Source organism: Venturia canescens, chromosome 10 (genome assembly GCF_019457755.1).
Source record: "Venturia canescens isolate UGA chromosome 10, ASM1945775v1, whole genome shotgun sequence".
Taxonomy (NCBI): domain Eukaryota; kingdom Metazoa; phylum Arthropoda; class Insecta; order Hymenoptera; family Ichneumonidae; genus Venturia; species Venturia canescens.
Genome location: NC_057430.1, coordinates 6,720,172 through 6,740,278, shown reverse-complemented (window position 1 = coordinate 6,740,278; position 20,107 = coordinate 6,720,172). Strand labels below are relative to the sequence as shown.

Sequence of the window (20,107 nt, the reverse complement as noted above, 5' to 3'; positions counted from 1 at the left end):
GCAATACGGCGCCTCGGTCGGTGGGATTCGGGGGAGTTTCCTGGAGGAGAGGTGCTGCAATTGCCTGGTGGCTTATCGTCGTGGGCCCACCGTGATTTCATGACGTCTGGAGTCATGAGGGAGGCCTCCCCTCTGCCTTTTCAGAGATGCCCGCCGGATCCCCAAGAGGAAAGGCACTCGGATCACAGCCATTTAGTCGGGAGGAGCGTTTCACGTGGGCGGAAGAGGCGAGAGCAGCGAGGAACATCGTGCAATTAAGAATAGCGTAAAAGCGGTGCGGAAAGTAATTTCCGTACGCGCTTCACTTTTGAATTTACCGCGAATACGCGAGCCGGGAGGACGAACGCTAGTTCGCGCCCGGCGTGTGAGCGCTGCGGTGCTGGGTCCGAGTGGTGGGGAGAGCGCCGAACACCGAGGACCGCTCGCACGCACAATTAGTCTAATTCCGAGCACCGTACTGACGAGTCTGCGTTCCGGCGAACATCACCAAGCCTTTCCTTTGTGCGGCGAGTTGGATCCCTCGGTAAGTCCGTTCTTTATCTCCCCGAATCGTTTGTCTTGTTGAGCTTTTTCACGTTTTCTTTTTCGGAATCTAGTTCCGGGTTTTAGTTCAGATGTATATGGCGTTTCGAGAGACTTACGAGTCGAAGTATCGTGCGAGATTGCGGCCGATACTTCCCGGGTCTCGAATTTTGAGGATGTAACGCTCAACTGGACAAATCGATTCCCTTAAGTTGGTTCAATCATTTCATAAAAATTGTCGGTATTAGAATTATATCTTTTGAGTTTTCGTAGTGTAAACGCGCTGAATATAACGCGCAATATCTTTCGAGTATCTCTGTCTCTCTCTCCTTGCACGCGCCGAGGGCTCTAGCGAGCGCGCCCGGTCGCGCGATGTTTTCGTGCTTTCTCTCTCGTACTTGTTGTCGCGCTACGGACTATACGGCGGTTAGTTGCGTTCGCGTTTATTTTTATATTTCGTTCCTTTCTTCTGTATCGCGTGTTATTGTTCTCTCGTAGTTTAACCGACGTGCGACGTATTACCGTTTTCCGATACCTTATTCTTTTATTACGTTAACTATTACTTAAATTATTTATCAGTCCGTCATTACCTTGTCGCTCGCATTTTCTCACACTAGTACTTTACCTTCGGCCTTTGCCGCCGTTTACCTCGTACCTATGCGTTACCTACAGTCTTCGCGACTGATTAATTTTACCTACAGTCCTCGCGACTGATTAGCTTTACCTGCAGTCCTCGCGACTGACGACTAGTTTTACCTACAGTCCTCGCGACTGATTAACTTTACCTACAGTCCTCGCGACTGATTAATTTTACCTACAGTCCCCGCGACTGATTAATCGTACCTCCAGCCCTCGCGGCTGATGAACTTTACCTGCGCATTACCTACGGTACTTGTTACCGGTTACCTTTTACCTACAGCCCTCGTGGCTGATTAATCGTACCTCCAGCCCTCGCGGCTGATGAACTTTACCTGCGCTTTACCTACGGCCCTTGCGGCTGGTTACGTGTTACCTGCGTTTACCTGAGACACTCAATTCGTGGGTGTCGAATAACGAATGTGAGGCGTGCGAATATGCGAAGCGACAGATCAGTTCCATTATTTTCATTATCCAGATTCTACCCGTCACTTGTATTATATGGCTTGAACTTATGTCCGATCATTAAAATTTACCGAATCGCGTATTTGATTATTTTATTCTCGATTGTTCACGGCGTTCAATGTTAATGTCTTTCTTGTGACTTTACGCGTCGTCAGGGAGTTGAATAAATTGTGAATATTTTGTCAAATTACTAACTTGTGTCGATTATGTTATTTTGCGTCCCTGATTGCTACTTTTCCCCAAGGATCCCCCCCTCTACCTTCTGTATCTCAGTTTGAGCTGAGTAGCCGGACCGTCCTCGGTCACTCGTGTCTCTCGCGCACTCTGAGTATCGTGATCTGTTGGCGTTACCATCGTAGAGAGTGAATAAAATTAAAGTCGAGTAATCGACGGTACTTCGTACCTGGCGCCCAATTCACTCTCGGGGCCGGAGAGTCGTGCGAGCCGACGAGACGGGTGAGCCGAGAAGGGACCAATCGTACCCTCGCGGGGAAAATTGCGTTACAAATGGCGCCCAACGTGGGGCTCGAAAAGTAGTAATTTATTAGAATCCAGAATGTTGTAATGTTGAGTTTTGATTCCGTATTTCGTGTTTCGCGTTTTTCGCTGCGATATATTTTTCGGTAACCATTACGCCGTGGATCCGTTTAGCCCGCGTCGAGAAATTTCGATCTATTTTGGCGTTGCGTTTGGAAACATTTTTTTTTTGCGATAGAGAGACCTCGACGTGCTGGGAGATCTTGAGAGATTTTGATCTTTTGTTTCTTATTCTGACTTCTCGGAATATTTCGTATTATTGTGATTAGCGGACACTCCCGAGAACAGAGGCGTTGTTATTGTGGTGTGACCAAATAAAATTTGTTTTTCCCTTTTACCTCTCGTGTGACTACGATATAGTTTTCTGACGAAATATTATTGCGATTTCTTTTGTACGCACTTTGTGTTTACCTGGTACGCTACCAGCCGTATTAACTTCTCGCCTTATTTACATTTTTTTTGTTCTCTCAACGCTTCTGCCTCAGTACCTCTATTGTGCCGCTTAACCTGTGCTATGTTTAAATATAGTGTTTCTTAGTTGTAAGAAATTCTGCTTATTTCTTGTGCTTGTGTACTATATCATTTACCTCTCCTAATCCCTTGTGTCATCGGTGAACATATTGGCTTGGTCGAATTGTTTTGGATTTGACTCGACCGGTTGCCCCGTACTGTCGCCTCGCGTAAGAGGGCATAAGACCAACGTTTCTAACGCGTAGGGTAGAAGCCTACGTTGTTGGCAGTTAGCCCCCCCGGAAAGTCAACATTCGCATCGCGAACGAGGGCATAAGCCCGATACCAAGAACTCGTGCCGCCTGAACGTACGAGATCGGCAGTTAGCCCCGCCCAACCATGTAAACAGTGCCTCTATTGTTCCGTTTAGAGGACTCAAAATCATCCACGCGTGAGCTGTGTCAGTAACGGGATATTATCGCGATAATCTGCCATCTCTCGCAAAAACGTTAATCCAGTATTTACGTCGACCGTGTCGAACTGCGAAAAATATTTTTTTTTGAAATCGGACGGTTCACGGATTATCCCCACTTATCACCGACACGGAGCGAGGGGGGAGCCACCTGGTCGACTCAGCCGACAAGCGCCATTCTTCGAGTATCCGCGTCAGTGAACGGTTCAATCGCTAATCGATCCCGATCGTTAACCCGTGTACTCGTATTATTAACCGCCTTTCGAATAATCGACTTATCTTCGCGCTCCGGTATTTATTTCGGGACATTTAATTTACCTTGGCTCTAACGTACCGCGCATTGCCGTCCGAGTTGAGCCGTGACTCCCTTTCACGAGTCTGTTGGTTTGGCGTTTGGCGGAAGTACCGGGAATTCGAGCAAGCCCCGCATCTATAAGATCTGTTTACCTTGTACCTGACGAATTACGCGTCGCTTTCCGCCTCCACCAATTCGTCTTTAATTTACGGTTGCTCCGGTTTTCTCCAACGCGACGAGTTTGATTTCGTATATATTACCTTAGGAATTTGAATCCTTACCTGTTCATCGGATTCAAATTCTTACCAGTTACCTCGCGGAGTTGAATCCTTACCTATTACCTGCCGAATCTGGATTCGTCCAAATTCGAGTTACCTTCGGATTCAACCCCGCGCCTATTACCTTTCGAAGTCAAACTCTTACCGTGCTCTTCCGTTATTTGCCTCATTTAATCGGTCGATCCTGCGGCGCAAACTCGAATTCGCGAACTCGCGACGCGGTGTATCTCGGGAGATCTATTGGCCCCGTTATCTGTGTCGGAAATACCTTTCGTTTTGTGACTTGATTACCTGGAGGTTTCGCGAGCTCGCACAGCTCAGTTTCCTTCGTATCCGACCCGGAACCGATCCGCGTCGAAAATCGCTGCGTCGTTCCGACTCGCGCTTAGCCGTTTCGTACCGCGTACACCCGGTTGCGTGCCATCATGCCAGAAGGGAACCGGGACGGTTCACCGAAATTCGGTGAGGGCCCGCAACGTACTTCGTCTCCTCCGCCAGTGGGCGCTGAGGGGGGCGAAAAGGGGGCATTCGAGGTCGACCCGCGTGTACGTGACGCCCCGCCCGTCTGCGGCGCGGCTGGATATGACTCCGGTATGGGGCATACCTTGCCACCCGAGGACGGATCGAGCTTGTCCTATGCCTGGCCCGGGGACACCACCCGAATCACGGGCAGTTTCCAAGGGCCGGTCATGACGGCCATGGGAGCGAGTGGCGGACCGTTCGAACCTCCACGCGGGCCGGAACAACCCGGCCACCCGGAGATCTGGTCGAGGGTACTCCACCACGGCCCGAATCTCGGTCCCGGCCCCCTAAACCATCAACCGTGGACGGGACTTCCCACGAATACGCCGCCCAGGCCAACGGGCGCCCGCCCACGCACCGATCGCTCTAGAGGCCCGAACCAGCCCGGAATCCACCCCGGTCACGATCCACTAACGGGTACCAGTGAACATTTCCAAGGCGGACGAGGACCTCCTCACCATTATGCCACCCCAACGGTTAACGAACCCAGGTCAGTATATGAGCCGCCTCCGCGTGTAACTACGGAGTATTCTCACTCGCGTGCACCGATCTCTCCGTCCGCGGTATTACACCTGATGAGAAAATGGAACATCTCTTTCTCTGGGAAACGGGGGGAAGATGTCGACACTTTTCTCACGCGTATCTCGGAGGGCCGCGCCCTCGTACCGGTATCAGACACCGATTTAATCCGCTGCATTCCCTTCTTCCTAAATGGGGTCGCCCTTCAGTGGTTCCGAAACGACCACGATCGCTGGAATACCTGGGCGGAATTCGCGTCCGCTTGTCGTTTGCGTTTCGGGGACCCCGACTACCAATATGCGCTTCGGGAAGAAATTATGCGTAGGACCCAAGGATTAGACGAGCCAGTCGCGGACTACCTAACATGCCTTCGGGGATTATTTAATCGTCTCCAACCTCCCTGGAGCGAGTCAGAGCAGGTCCAGTACGCGCACCGTAACTTGATCCCGCGACTTCATATCGCTATCCACCGGGACGATTTATTTGACTTCGATTCGTTCGAGCATATCGCCGTCCGGGTAGAGAAAAGTTTTGCCGTCTCGCGCACCTATCGCGCCCCACCAGCTCCGAACCAGTCTCTGTGTCCGGAACTGGCCTATCGCGGCTCTAAAACCTTCCCTAACAACCCCGGCCGCAAATTATTCGCGGCGGTAGAAACGTGGCCAGAGCTAGACGGCGGGAACGAAACGTCTGCCGAAAGGCCCCCCGAATCGAACGAGTCAAACGACTCGGACTCGACCCCAGTTCTCGAGAGCGTAAACGCCGCGCAACAAGCCCCGAATCCTCCCCGAAGACGACGTAAGACAGTATCCAACGCGACTACCGGAACCGCGCCGAAACTCAACGCTACCGCGGAACCACTACGTTCATTAAACCCGTTCCTCGATGCGATGCCTTCTCCTGGCGGAAACAACCCTGCCCCGAGCAACGCCGCAGCCCAACCGCGACCACCTACTTGCTGGAATTGCGGAAAACCCGGACACCGGTTTAATGCATGCGGAGAAGCTCGAGTCGTATTTTGTTACCGCTGCGGGCGCCGAGGCCAAAAATCAACCGAATGCTCGTGTGCGGGAAACCGCTGAAGGCGGGTCCGGGACATATTTTAGTGGAACCCGCCGAAATCGTCAGTTTACCTCGCGAAACACCTGCTGCGTCTCGCGAATTACCTTGTACCTTCTTGCATTCGGATGACGAGCCACCTCGCGAATTACCTGCTGCGTCTCGCGAATTACCTGCCGCGTCTCGCGACTTACCTCGTACCTCCTCGCATTCGAATGACGCGCTACCTCGCGAATTACCCCGTACCTCCTCGCATTCGAAGGACGCGTTGCCTCCCGTTTTACCTAATACCTCGCCACGGGACGCCGAAACTATCCGGTGCGGTACCGTCCAAACGGAAGAAAGCCCCACCGCGTTTTTCGTGACGTTCACTCTCCAAGGCCACCCGGTGAGAGCACTATTCGATTCCGGTTCAAGTCGCACGTTTTTCGGCCCCCTCGCGATCCAATGGGTCGACAACCTGGGCATCCCGAGGGAGCGCTGCCGCCCTCGCGGCGTGGAGATGGCTGGCGGTCAAAAAGCCATCGCGAGTGAGGTCGTCAACCCCGTCATTTACCTAAACGGTCGTCCTTTCCGTTTGACCGCGTACCTGTTACCTGCCTTGGTGTTACCTTGTATCTTGGGCCTCGACTTCATGCGAGCGGGCCACTGGGTTGTCGACTTCGCGAGCGGAAAATGGTTCAGTTGGCTCGAACCTCAACGCGTATACGCCTTCGAAGCCCAAATGAGCCCATCTACAGTCCATTACCTTTGCGGCGGGCTACAGATTCTCACACCCGACCAAGACACTACCCTAAAAACTCTCGTGAGCCAGGAAATACCGAAACCTCCCGAAAAACCAGGCTGCACTTCCCTGACAGAACACCACATTGACGTGGGAGGGCATACCGCGATCAAACAGCGTTACTACGCCGTCTCACCAGCCATCGAGAAGGCGATTCACGAGGCGGTTCGAGAGATGCTCGCGGACGAAATTATAGAACCGTCCGTCAGTGATTGGTCTAGCCCCATAGTCATGGTCAAAAAGCCCAACGGGAAGTTGCGATTCTGTCTTGACTTTCGAAAGGTCAACGAAGTGACTAAAAAGGACGCGTACCCGATACCCTTGATGAATAGCATTTTAGATCGGCTGCGGCAAGCAAATTATATTACCACCCTCGACCTCAGCCAGGCGTATTTTCAAATCCCGCTAGCAGAGAAAAGTCGCGAAATCACAGCTTTTACCGTCCCGGGAATGGGTTTGTTCCAATTTCGTCGCTTGCCGTTTGGATTAACCAACGCGCCGGCCACATTCCAACGGTTGCTCGATCGCCTTATCGGTCCTGAAATGCAACCCCACGTTTATGTGTATCTCGATGACATAATTATCGTAACTGCCACGTTCGAAGAACACCTAGAATGGCTACGCCGCGTGTTGACCAAAATTCGAAACGCGGGTTTAACCATCAACCCCGATAAAAGTGAGTTCTGTCGGTCGGAAGTGAAATACCTTGGCTTCTTAGTGAATCGCGACGGCCTACAAATCGACCCGGAGAAAGTCGCGCCCGTAGTCAATTATCCGGCGCCGCGAAATATCAAACAACTTCGCCGTTTTCTCGGCATGGCATCGTGGTATCGTCGATTCATCCCGGCTTTCGCGACGCTAGCCAACCCGCTCACTTCTCTATTGAAGAAGACAGCCACCTGGTCCTGGGAGGCCCCTCAGCGCGAAGCCTTCCGAGAGATTCGCGAGCGTCTATCTACCTCACCTACCTTAAGTTGCCCCGATTTTGAGTTACCTTTCGTTCTGCAAACCGACGCCAGTAGCGTAGGCTTGGGCGCCGTCTTAACACAGACCGTCGACGGCGTGGAGCACGTAATCGCCTATGCGAGTCGCGCGCTGATCGCCGCCGAAAGAAATTATACGACCACCGAACAAGAATGCCTCGCCGTTATTTGGGCGGTACGGAAATTCCGCTGCTACCTGGAAGGTTATTATTTCACCGTGATAACCGACCACTCCAGCCTACGGTGGTTGCATAATCTCAAAAATCCCTCCGGTCGTTTAGGACGCTGGGCCCTGGAGCTCCAGGAGTATAACTACCAGATTATTCATCGGAAAGGTGCGTTGCATCATGTGCCTGACGCCCTTTCCCGCATCCCCGAGGATTCGTGTGCCCTGCTTCTACCTTCCCCCGAAAGTCAAGACCGGTGGTACAACCGCAAATTCCGCGCCGTCCGCAGAGCGCCGGACCAATATCCTGATTGGCGTTGCGAGGACGATCGCCTTTACCACCATCGTCCCCCACGATTTCCAGCCCTCGAGGTCGTTGACTTGGAGGCGTGGAAACTCGTATTACCGTTCGAACGTCGGCAACAAGCGTTGTTCAACTCCCACGATGTTCCGCAAGCCGGTCACCTGGGCGTTGAAAAGACATTCCACCGCCTCAGTCTTCGGTATTACTGGCCGAATATGTTCCGTGATGTTGTCAAGTACGTTCGTAGGTGCGCCGTGTGCCAGCGGTGTAAGGTAGAGCAAGCCACTCCCGTCGGTCTTATGGGAAAACGAATTCTAGAGCAACCGTGGGATATAGTTGCCGGAGATGTCATGGGCCCCTTACCTACCAGTAAAAGCGGTTTACCTACGTCCTCGTTCTCCAGGATTTGTTCACGAAATGGATCGAAATAGTCCCCCTCCGGAAAGCTACCGGTAAGAAAATCGCGGAGGCTGTCGAAAACGAAATCGCGTGCCGCTGGGGTCACCCTCGCATTTTCCTCACAGATAACGGAACCGAATTCGTCAACCGCGATATCCGAGCGCTGACCGAACGGCTAGGCGTCCGACACCAGACTATCGCCCCGTATCACCCCCAGGCAAATCCCGTCGAACGGGTTAATAGAGTCATCAAGAGTATGATAGTTTCATACCTCGGTCCGGACCATCGCGAGTGGGACGTACACTTACCTGCCCTCCGTTTCGCGTATAATACCGCTTATCATACGTCCATTCAGGCGAGCCCGGCCTACCTGAATTACGGGCGCGAACCGAAGCCCCCGCATCGTCTACTCCCGGAAGGGCCGGGGACCGAATCTCACACACCTCAATCCTGGGTCGAACGCATGAAACAATTGGAAACCGTGCGCCGACTCGCCCGAATCGCGATTACCGAGGCTCAGGAACGACAAGCTCTTTATTACAATCGCAAGCACCGCGACCGCGATTATCGGGTAGACGACTTAGTGTTAAAAAAGCAACATGTCTTGTCATCGGCGACTCAACACGTGGCCGCTAAACTAGCCACCAAATTCCATGGCCCCTTTATCATTCGGAGGAAAATTTCTCCGGTGGTCATGGAACTGTCGAATTTGGAAGGGACCTGGAGTGGGAAAATTCACGTGCAGGACCTCAAGCCCTACGTGAATTGACCGAGCCAGTGTCTCAATAGCATTGACACACCCCAACCTTTTGCGTCCTCACTTCGCTTCCTTCTTCACACTCCCGGACCTACCTTTGTCGCCACCCTGCCCGCTTGTTTGCTCTGTGCTTAAATGTTCTTTCTGGTGTGCTTTACGTTCCACAGCTTCGCATGTACCTCCGACGCTTCGTACCTAAATACCTGCCATTAGTACCTAGTACCTTGTACCTCGCCTCGCTCAACGATTACCCCGACATTACCTTGGACCCGTACCTGCTTACCATCATCGTTACCTCCCACCGGGCACCACCGCTACCTCAGCTGTATCTACGGACTGTACCTTATTACCTGCGACTCGGCCTCCATCGCGTTCCCCGTCGGGACCCCGTCGTCAAGTCCCCCCGGAGATACTCTCGGTACGTACCACTCACGCCACGACATGAGCGCACCCCCTCCACCCATTATCAAAATGGAAATTTCCTCATCGTCAGAAGGGGATAGCGACGACTCGTTCCCCTCGCTGCCCGAGATAGACCCGGGAAGCGAGACCGAAGACGAGTTACTCCGAGACCCCGACGAGAGAAGAACACCTCCTCAGCGGAGGCGATCTTCGACGGCACACCGGCGATCACCTCAACCAACCTCGGCCGAGTCCCGGGATCGATCACCTCGCTCTCCCCGGCGGGTTCCATCCGAGACGAGATATTCGCCTTCGCGGGACCCCTCCCCCAACGAGCCAAGATCGAACCCACGTCGCACTCAACCACCACCGCCGCGTTCCCCAGCGCCAATGGAGATTCTAGAGGAGTTGTTGGAAGCTCTGGATCGGCAGGAACCCTTCGGAGTGGACGACAATCCGGTGTTCGACAACATCCGCCCGTACGCACCCCTGCTGGCAGCAGGAGAATTCGTGCGCCCAGGGTTCCTCGACGCTCTAATCGGCTTGATACGAGCGCTAACGCACCGCCGCTCCGGGTATTGCCCGATTGCGGAGGGGCTCCAGCACCCGCGGTCCATGGGGTCCTCGGCGACGATCAAGGCGTTCCCCCCGACTCGAGACGCCTCCTCCCAGACTACCCACTCGGCAGTACGGGAAGTCGCCAGCCAAACCGAACCACCGACCGCTGGCGATACGAGCAGCCAGACCAACCCGCCGACGGCACGCGACGTGAGCAGCCAAACCTTACCCGTCGACGGGCCGCGAGATACCTTGGAGCGCCAGCTGTCAACGCCACAAGAACCCGAGGGAGAAGGCACAGCCCCAGCTTCAGAGGCAGGCCGACAAAGAGAGCGACCCCGTGAACAACGCACCTACGGGAGGGGCACATCCTCGGCGCAACCACCAGCCCCCACGAAACCGCACGGAGGAGAATACCGGACGGCGAATCGATCCGCAGGACCCAGGGCCCCCAGAGGTAGGGGAGTGGCCCCGAACAACCCCGCCCCACCCGCTACCACGGCGACCACGAAAGCTCCAGAGGTCCCGCCGAAACCATCAGGGCGGCAAGAGTCCACTTCTCGATATGGCCGGTGCTTCAACTGCGGGAGCGCCTCTCACCGACGACAAACCTGCACCCAGCCGCCACGCCAGTTTTGTTTCCGATGCGGGGAGCTGGATGTCACGGTTCGGACCTGCCCGAAGCACGGCTCCGCTTACGAAAAGGAAGAACCCTGGAACTGGAACCGCCGATAACGGGTCCCGCGGGATCACCGTACCTGCTCGCCGCGGATCAGACTCCACCTACCTTCCACCCCCCTGTTTACCTAACACCTGCGTGGATGGCCTAATGCTTCACCGCGGCTAGTACCTAGCTGTCCTAGTTAAGAATCCGTCACCTTTAATCTTAAGTCAACCGATTTTCGGGTTGCTCCCTCCCCGGTGAACTTCTTTTGGTTGGTGTTTTAGTTTTGCTCGGAGGAATCGGTTCAGAACGCCCAAGCGTTTATGGGCCCAAAGGCCAGGCAATGGAGGGCTATCCCCATTGGTTTCCCTTGGTTCTGTCTCTTTGTTTTTTTTTGTCCTTTGTCTTTCTTTTTTTTGTTCTTTTTTTTTTCTTTTCTCTCCTCGTTCTCTGAGTGAGTTTCGGCAAGATAGCCGAGCATCTGAACCGAGTACCTTTCGCAGGAAGGATTCCTGTCGCAAGAGCGTTACCTTTCACTTTGTTAATCTTTCCATTTATAATTATTAGCCTTAAGTAAACTTACCTCAAAGACAGGGTATGACCATTGTTCCGCTATGCTAGAGTAAACCTATTAAAGACTACGTAATTCCTGTTAAATCTCGTTTTATTATTGCATGTCACACCCCAATTTCACCTTCGCCTGTCTTCGTGGAGTCGTCCGCGACACTTCGTGTGGAGTGCGTGTTGCTTCGCGGTGCAGCCTTCTGCTGGAGTCCGAGAACGTATTGAGTTCCTTCTTTTTTTTTTTTCTTTGTCGTATTGAACCAAATTAATGTGGAGATGGAGCACGCGTAAGGCGTGGAGGACTGGTAAAATCTGGGCTCCGTGGAGGACGAGCCGAGGGAGCCAACTTTGTTTCAGATCAAACGCACTTGGCCATTCGGGAAGCCGGGAGACACGTTCGTGCGAGTGAGCACCGAGAGAAGTCACCCGAAGGAAGCACAACATCGCCCACCACCCATCGCCGACATCGTCGAGTGTCACCCATCACCGAGACAAGCAAATTCTGGGGTGGAGGTTTGTGACGTGACATTTTGCCCCGCCACTCGTGCGAACCGTGTCGACCAGTGGACCGGGTTTGCGGCCCATTTTGACGCCACTGCGACTCGTCGGGCGATGTCCGGAACGAGACTCACCGCTACGTAATGTTAAGCTTTAGTTTAAGGATTCGCGCCTATAATCTGTTGCGCGACAATTACCTTTTGTTTTACCTATTCCCGGCCCGTGTTGGGAAGAGAGAGAAAGAGTTCAGTTTTCGTGAGTTACCTTGATTACAATATTTCAGAAATCTACCGTAGTTTCCGAGGTTTGGCCCTGCCTCCGCCACGCTGGACCGAGCGCATCGCTAATTTATACCTCCCGCACTACCTCGCTGTTCAAACCGATCTCGTCCGCGGGGAGCACCCTTCTCACATTGTCTTCGAGCTTCGAACATCACTCTCGACCTGCGGACGGCTGAGAGGACACGCTGGCATAGGCCATCCGTTGAACGCCGCCCGTGCCTCTCCCGCCGTAGCAACCGAGAGTTGCACCGTCCGCACAGCTGTGAATTCGGGTGCCACGGTCCGTGCAATACGGCGCCTCGGTCGGTGGGATTCGGGGGAGTTTCCTGGAGGAGAGGTGCTGCAATTGCCTGGTGGCTTATCGTCGTGGGCCCACCGTGATTTCATGACGTCTGGAGTCATGAGGGAGGCCTCCCCTCTGCCTTTTCAGAGATGCCCGCCGGATCCCCAAGAGGAAAGGCACTCGGATCACAGCCATTTAGTCGGGAGGAGCGTTTCACGTGGGCGGAAGAGGCGAGAGCAGCGAGGAACATCGTGCAATTAAGAATAGCGTAAAAGCGGTGCGGAAAGTAATTTCCGTACGCGCTTCACTTTTGAATTTACCGCGAATACGCGAGCCGGGAGGACGAACGCTAGTTCGCGCCCGGCGTGTGAGCGCTGCGGTGCTGGGTCCGAGTGGTGGGGAGAGCGCCGAACACCGAGGACCGCTCGCACGCACAATTAGTCTAATTCCGAGCACCGTACTGACGAGTCTGCGTTCCGGCGAACATCACCAAGCCTTTCCTTTGTGCGGCGAGTTGGATCCCTCGGTAAGTCCGTTCTTTATCTCCCCGAATCGTTTGTCTTGTTGAGCTTTTTCACGTTTTCTTTTTCGGAATCTAGTTCCGGGTTTTAGTTCAGATGTATATGGCGTTTCGAGAGACTTACGAGTCGAAGTATCGTGCGAGATTGCGGCCGATACTTCCCGGGTCTCGAATTTTGAGGATGTAACGCTCAACTGGACAAATCGATTCCCTTAAGTTGGTTCAATCATTTCATAAAAATTGTCGGTATTAGAATTATATCTTTTGAGTTTTCGTAGTGTAAACGCGCTGAATATAACGCGCAATATCTTTCGAGTATCTCTGTCTCTCTCTCCTTGCACGCGCCGAGGGCTCTAGCGAGCGCGCCCGGTCGCGCGATGTTTTCGTGCTTTCTCTCTCGTACTTGTTGTCGCGCTACGGACTATACGGCGGTTAGTTGCGTTCGCGTTTATTTTTATATTTCGTTCCTTTCTTCTGTATCGCGTGTTATTGTTCTCTCGTAGTTTAACCGACGTGCGACGTATTACCGTTTTCCGATACCTTATTCTTTTATTACGTTAACTATTACTTAAATTATTTATCAGTCCGTCATTACCTTGTCGCTCGCATTTTCTCACACTAGTACTTTACCTTCGGCCTTTGCCGCCGTTTACCTCGTACCTATGCGTTACCTACAGTCTTCGCGACTGATTAATTTTACCTACAGTCCTCGCGACTGATTAGCTTTACCTGCAGTCCTCGCGACTGACGACTAGTTTTACCTACAGTCCTCGCGACTGATTAACTTTACCTACAGTCCTCGCGACTGATTAATTTTACCTACAGTCCCCGCGACTGATTAATCGTACCTCCAGCCCTCGCGGCTGATGAACTTTACCTGCGCATTACCTACGGTACTTGTTACCGGTTACCTTTTACCTACAGCCCTCGTGGCTGATTAATCGTACCTCCAGCCCTCGCGGCTGATGAACTTTACCTGCGCTTTACCTACGGCCCTTGCGGCTGGTTACGTGTTACCTGCGTTTACCTGAGACACTCAATTCGTGGGTGTCGAATAACGAATGTGAGGCGTGCGAATATGCGAAGCGACAGATCAGTTCCATTATTTTCATTATCCAGATTCTACCCGTCACTTGTATTATATGGCTTGAACTTATGTCCGATCATTAAAATTTACCGAATCGCGTATTTGATTATTTTATTCTCGATTGTTCACGGCGTTCAATGTTAATGTCTTTCTTGTGACTTTACGCGTCGTCAGGGAGTTGAATAAATTGTGAATATTTTGTCAAATTACTAACTTGTGTCGATTATGTTATTTTGCGTCCCTGATTGCTACTTTTCCCCAAGGATCCCCCCCTCTACCTTCTGTATCTCAGTTTGAGCTGAGTAGCCGGACCGTCCTCGGTCACTCGTGTCTCTCGCGCACTCTGAGTATCGTGATCTGTTGGCGTTACCATCGTAGAGAGTGAATAAAATTAAAGTCGAGTAATCGACGGTACTTCGTACCTGGCGCCCAATTCACTCTCGGGGCCGGAGAGTCGTGCGAGCCGACGAGACGGGTGAGCCGAGAAGGGACCAATCGTACCCTCGCGGGGAAAATTGCGTTACAATATATATATATTGTTAGGGTAAGTGAAATTTCGTTGCTAGAATCACTGCACAAAAATTTAGTCTATTCAAAAACAATTTCTCAAAATGATGATTATACCTGACGAGGTCTCAGTGTGATCACGTTTTTCCTTTTCTCCTTCGGACTCGGCCGCCGTGCTCTCAATGTTGGCATCCATATAGGCACGTTCCAATCGTCGCATACCTTGTTCGTAATTTCCTAGAACATCAATTCATAGGCCGTTGATTAAATACTCGATTTTTCGTGATTCAAGCTCGAACTTTAATCTTAATCCAAATAAATACCGGCTTTTTTCAGAAAATTTATAGGATATAGCTTCCACTCTGGAGCTGATGGCCTTCCTTCTTTAATGAGTGCGTTTGCGTCCATGGAATTCGGAGGGAAGAAACAGAGCCACTCATCATTTTTATCTTGTCTCAACCATGAATTTGGCACAAGTTCTATGACAATTTTGCCCTTTCTTTTTTCATTTATAAATGAGACTATCGTATATCGCTCTTTTTCTGTGGCCTACATGGAAGAAAAAATTAGATTAGTATTGATCCATCAAAGAAGCAGCGATTTTGCAAAGAAAATCGTGATATTGCAAAAACGAAATGACCGATATTTGCAAATTTTATTTATCGATGCCTGTTTTATTCAACTTGAAACTGACTCAAAGTCGGCTGCTGAGGTTAAAAGAAACATGTCCGAGAAAAATATGTCACTCTATATTACTCGTGATTTCTCCTACATTCACACAACTCATAAAGCGCCTCATGAGTACAATTTACCAAATAGACCAATGAAAATACGGACGAGAAGGTTCGCGAAATTTTTTTTCGGTATGGTTTGAATTCAGATGTGGCCAATGTTTGGCACGACACCTATCTTAGCAGACACGATAACGGCCCAGAATTGACCGCCGAGGCAAAATTGCGCGTTTTCGATACTTGATACCGGGTTCGCCGCCTTCGACGTAAATAGTACAGAAAAAGATGGTACGAAACAGCTTTCAAAAATTTCTCAAAGGTTTTACGAACCCTGTGCAATAACAAAATTATAAGTTTTCAATAAAGTTACTGTACGGTATTCAGTTCACAAAAAAGCATCAGAAATGCTAGTTACAAAATGTTATGGAATTCTAATCCACTAATGATGCCGGTTTTATGATATACATAGCACTCGCACAGAAGCCGTCACTTGTTTTTCGAAATAACTTCTCTAGGCATAATGCAAAAACCGAACGAAACAATACCTTAGTAAACGTATGAGGTTAAAAATGGCGCATGTTTGATCTTGGAATCGCTTCGAGGTGAAAGCGAAAACATTATTTGGCGATTATATTATTGACAGGTCATATGCATTCATTTCAGATATGTAATATTTTATTTCGCTTACCTTTATGGCTTCGTCAGTCGGGGTATCCATTGTTCGTTTTCACTATACAAAATCACTTTCACAAATTTGGTTTTACGGATTTCAACAAGATTTGACGTGCTGTCCGAACTGCTGAACTAGTGAGACTAACGTAACCGCCAGCGCCGCTAGCGCCCCCTTTTTCTTTGTTTCGCGCCCGCGTACTGTGATCGCTCGACGCTCGACGCGGCTGACGCAACATCGAAGCGACAACGAACAATCGGAACATTGCGAAGTTACACATCGTTCTCCTTTCGTCAGAGAGCACGGTGTTTTCAATATCTGTGATTTAATATGCGTAAAGAAATTAAGTTATTGTACGGTAAAACATTGGACATTTTATAGTTATTTCACGTGATCACAACTTTTTATTCATTTTATATTTCCACTCCCACTCTTCGTATTTCGTACAAAAGAGGTGTGGAAAGAGCACGAAAACGCTTACGATTATTCCGAACTCGCTTCAATCTTTAGTATTCACCCGCCATTGACGAACGATGTCATACAGAACGCAAAAACATCGAGCACTGAAATTTCAGCAAAAAGAAAATAAAAGTGACACCAAAGTTTCTAGTGATGATGAATTACTGTCAAGTTTATCCATCATGGATATTTCATCAAGTACAAGCAACGTTGACAACGTATCTACCGACCGGCGCGATTCGGATATAGAATTTACTGACGCTAAGAAACAACGGTAAGTGCACATTACATTACATAAATCGAAATGAAAATTTATAAATCTCGTGCTATAGAGTTCATCACAGTTGTCAAAAAAATAATTCTTGCCCCAAGTACGGCACGAAAACTGTCTACCTTGGGACAATTCCGGGTCAAGTATGCATGCAGATTGCTTTGTATTTCATTGTTAAAGCTAGTTTATTATGTTTTTTTAAGTTTTCGAGTTAATGTATTTATTGAAATATATATACGTGCGATACGAATGAATTTCTTGCACAATCGTCCTTCATGATTGAAAACTTTTATAAATCCTTTCCGTCGCTGTAATTTGTTTTACATAGTGATAAATTTTTAATAAATTAATAATATTCTTTAGCAGATTCTTTATCCGAAACAAAATAAACAGTATTTTCTTTTATTATATATGAAAGAGATAACTTGGTCTTAAAACTATTCATGTATCAGAACAAGACAAGTCGTAGCTCAATTATAGCACAAGAACTGCCAATACTGGGTGTATTTTGGCTCATTACGGCAATATATAAAAAAAATTGTTTGTCTTTCATGATTATAAATTTTCCTCATTTCTTCCTTCCCTATATTATTTTCATGATACTTGCCGTCAAGTCATGGCAGTGTTTTTATAATATATCTAAATTACAACAATTATTTGTCATATTATCGATGAAGCTTAATTTTCTTTTATGCATAGCTCCGGTAATACTGCTTCAAACAGTCAACGACTGAACCGAGGAGTTTCAGGAAATGAAATTTCTATGGACATCGATACTGACACCATGATTGCCAATTCATCCAGACGAGATAATGATTATATAGAGTTGAACGAAGGAAGCAACACGTAAGTAGCAATTGAATACTGTAACAATGTCGCAGGACAGTGCAATTACTTTTATTTTTGACAAAAAAATATATACATAAACCTTATAGTACAAGTATAACGTGTTTACTGTTTATTATATATAGTGAAAATGTTGAAAAAAAATCCAAATTAAAAATTAGCAAAAACTTTAGTGAGGTACAAATTCATATTTTCATCGCAATTTACCTTTGCTCTTGAAACAAAGCTCATACGAAGGTAAAGAAATTGAAACCAGTCGAGTCTGTTTAGTCTAGTGACAGTAGAGAATTTTATGAAAAAGTACCATCATAACCAACATGTGTATTTTCCTTATGTATTTCAGATCAGTCATTGATGTTCATTTATCAGAAATGTCATCTGGATCAGAAAAATCTTCGATGGATGATTCCGAAGATTCAACCTGGATGTCGGATGCAAGTGAATCTGCGGAAGCACCCAGCTCTCTAGAAAACGATAAAACATTAAAAGAGAGGCTTCGAGACTGTGCAATAAAGCACATGACTCATATCACTCATAATTTTTTGGACAATCTTCTGAGCATTTTAAGATCCGAAGGTCATAGCGATCTTCCGAAGACTGCGGAAACGCTTTTGAACACACAAAGAACTCACGATCGAATTAAGCTCATGCGGACAAAGAAAGGAACATATGGTTCGTACATGTATTTCGGGGTTGAAACACAACTTCAAAAACAACTGAAGTTGTCCGGTTATAATGACAAAGAACTGCGAGTCTTAGTGAATGTCGATGGCTTACCTATATACTCACGGTCCAAACAACAGATGTGGCCTATATTATTGCAAATTTTACACCACGATTATTACTGCAAACCTACAGTAGTTGCATTATACTGCGGTGATTCAAAGCCTCTCGACGTTAACGAATTTATGAACGATTTTGTTAATGAAGTTACCGAACTGCTCGAACGAGGATTACAAGTCGAGAATACTTCATTTTCTTTTCGAATTGTCGCATTTGTTTGCGATACTCCAGCTCGAGCTTACCTTAAACTTTGTAAAGCAGCTACCGGTTTTTGCGGTTGTGAACGATGTGAAGTCTATGGAAAGACTGTCAACCATAAAAGAGTTTACCCAGAAATGAATTGTAGATTGCGTACCTTAGATTCGTTCATAAAAAAACGTCAATCTGAGCATCACTTACCAAATGGTACCTCACCATTGTTACGCATTCCTGGGTTTGACCTCGTTCGAGAGGTTATTCTCGATTATATGCACTTATTATGTTGTGGAGTTATGAAGATTCTTTTCGAAAAATGGTTCTCAACGAAAAAACAAAAGGGCAAAATTGGAAGACGGGACCGACGTCTGCTGAGAGAACTCCTACTGCTAATATCATCAGAAATCCCCATGGAATTTCAAAGGAAAATCCTCGACACAGAAGATTTAGTCAATTGGAAAGCAACTCAGTACAGACTTGTTTTACTGTACGTCGGAGGAGTCATTTTACGTAGAGTGTTGTCATCAGAAAGCTATCGTCATTTCTTACATCTTTTTGTAGGGTGTCGCATATTGTGTAGCCGAGATTGGGCCTTAACCTACACGAACGAAGCTGAATCGTACCTCCGAACTTTTTTTAAAAGTATGCCAACGCATTGTGGCAAAGATTCGCAAGTTATGAATTTCCACAACCTGATTCATTTGGCAGACGATGTGCGATATTTGAAATTTCCGTTAACAGAGTACTCAGCATTTCCGTTTGAAAATTGTTTGGGTCACATCAAAAGATTAATCAGAACGCCGAGAAATCCTGTAGCTCAGGTCTTCAGACGACTGTCTGAACAAGATGGTACTCCAGCAATCATAAAAAAATTCGATACTAATCTCAACGAAAAATATCGCATATCACAAACCAGACAAGGAGCCGAAACAATCAACACAGTTAAATACTCAAAAATCAATGTTAAAACTATGACGGTATGCATAACAGCACCTGACAATGTTGTAAAATTAGCGAATGGTCAGATTGTACAAGTTTCACGTATTTTTTCTAATAAATCGAAAAAAATAATGTTGGAAGGACAAGCTTTAGAAAAAAAAGGTGATGCTTTTACAACACCTATGGCTTCTTCAAAAGTGGGTATTTATAAAATAGGACACGTTATTGCTTCGACGAAATGTTTTTTAATTAATGAAATCGTTGACAAATGTATGCTGCTTTCGGTTAAAAAATGTAAATATGCTTTAACGCTTTTGCATGTTTAACTGGACAGCTCATTTTTTTGATTAAGTACTTATTTGAGCGCTGTATGATACAATAATAAAATTTGAATACAATATAAAAATTTTGTGCTATATTTACCTGAAATCGTACATTGATTAGAAATAACGCACAATGCCCTCAATAAAAAAGTATTCAGTTGAAAACGAGTCAAAATATAGGAGTATGGCCAGTTCTTGTTCGATACAGAGACGACTTTTGGGCATATCGTGAAATATTTTGTTGCCAGTAGAAAACACAAGCATTAGTCCAGTGTATCCCCAGTACTAATATGATTCGGTTGAGATGCATATACCAATACTCGCCAGTACAGGCAAACGGTATACGCCCGGTACTGGTTAACAAATTAATATAGCTTG

At 48.3% G+C, this 20,107-nt stretch overlaps 2 protein-coding genes across 2 annotated transcripts; both read left to right on the top strand.

The window, feature by feature from the left end:
• Positions 1–4,080: 4,080 nt before the first annotated feature.
• LOC122416757 (acidic proline-rich protein PRP33-like) lies at positions 4,081–5,035 on the top strand. Its single transcript, XM_043429802.1, has 2 exons — positions 4,081–4,667; positions 4,906–5,035. Exons 1-2 carry the CDS (start codon positions 4,081–4,083, stop codon positions 5,033–5,035), a joined length of 717 nt encoding a protein of 238 aa, XP_043285737.1.
• Positions 5,036–9,589: 4,554 nt separating this feature from the next.
• On the top strand, positions 9,590–10,843 carry LOC122416756 (MADS-box MEF2 type transcription factor MIG1-like). The gene has a single exon (XM_043429800.1). It carries the CDS (start codon positions 9,590–9,592, stop codon positions 10,841–10,843), a length of 1,254 nt encoding a protein of 417 aa, XP_043285735.1.
• Positions 10,844–20,107: the final 9,264 nt, after the last annotated feature.

Coding starts and splice junctions, on each gene's coding strand:
- LOC122416757 (XM_043429802.1), top strand. CDS start 4,081: ATGCCAGAAGGGAACCGGGACGGTTCACCGAAATTCGGTGAGGGCCCG. Junction 4,668..4,905: donor CCAACGGTTAACGAACCCAG/GTCAGTATATGA, acceptor GTCGCCCTTCAG/TGGTTCCGAAACGACCACGA.
- LOC122416756 (XM_043429800.1), top strand. CDS start 9,590: ATGAGCGCACCCCCTCCACCCATTATCAAAATGGAAATTTCCTCATCG.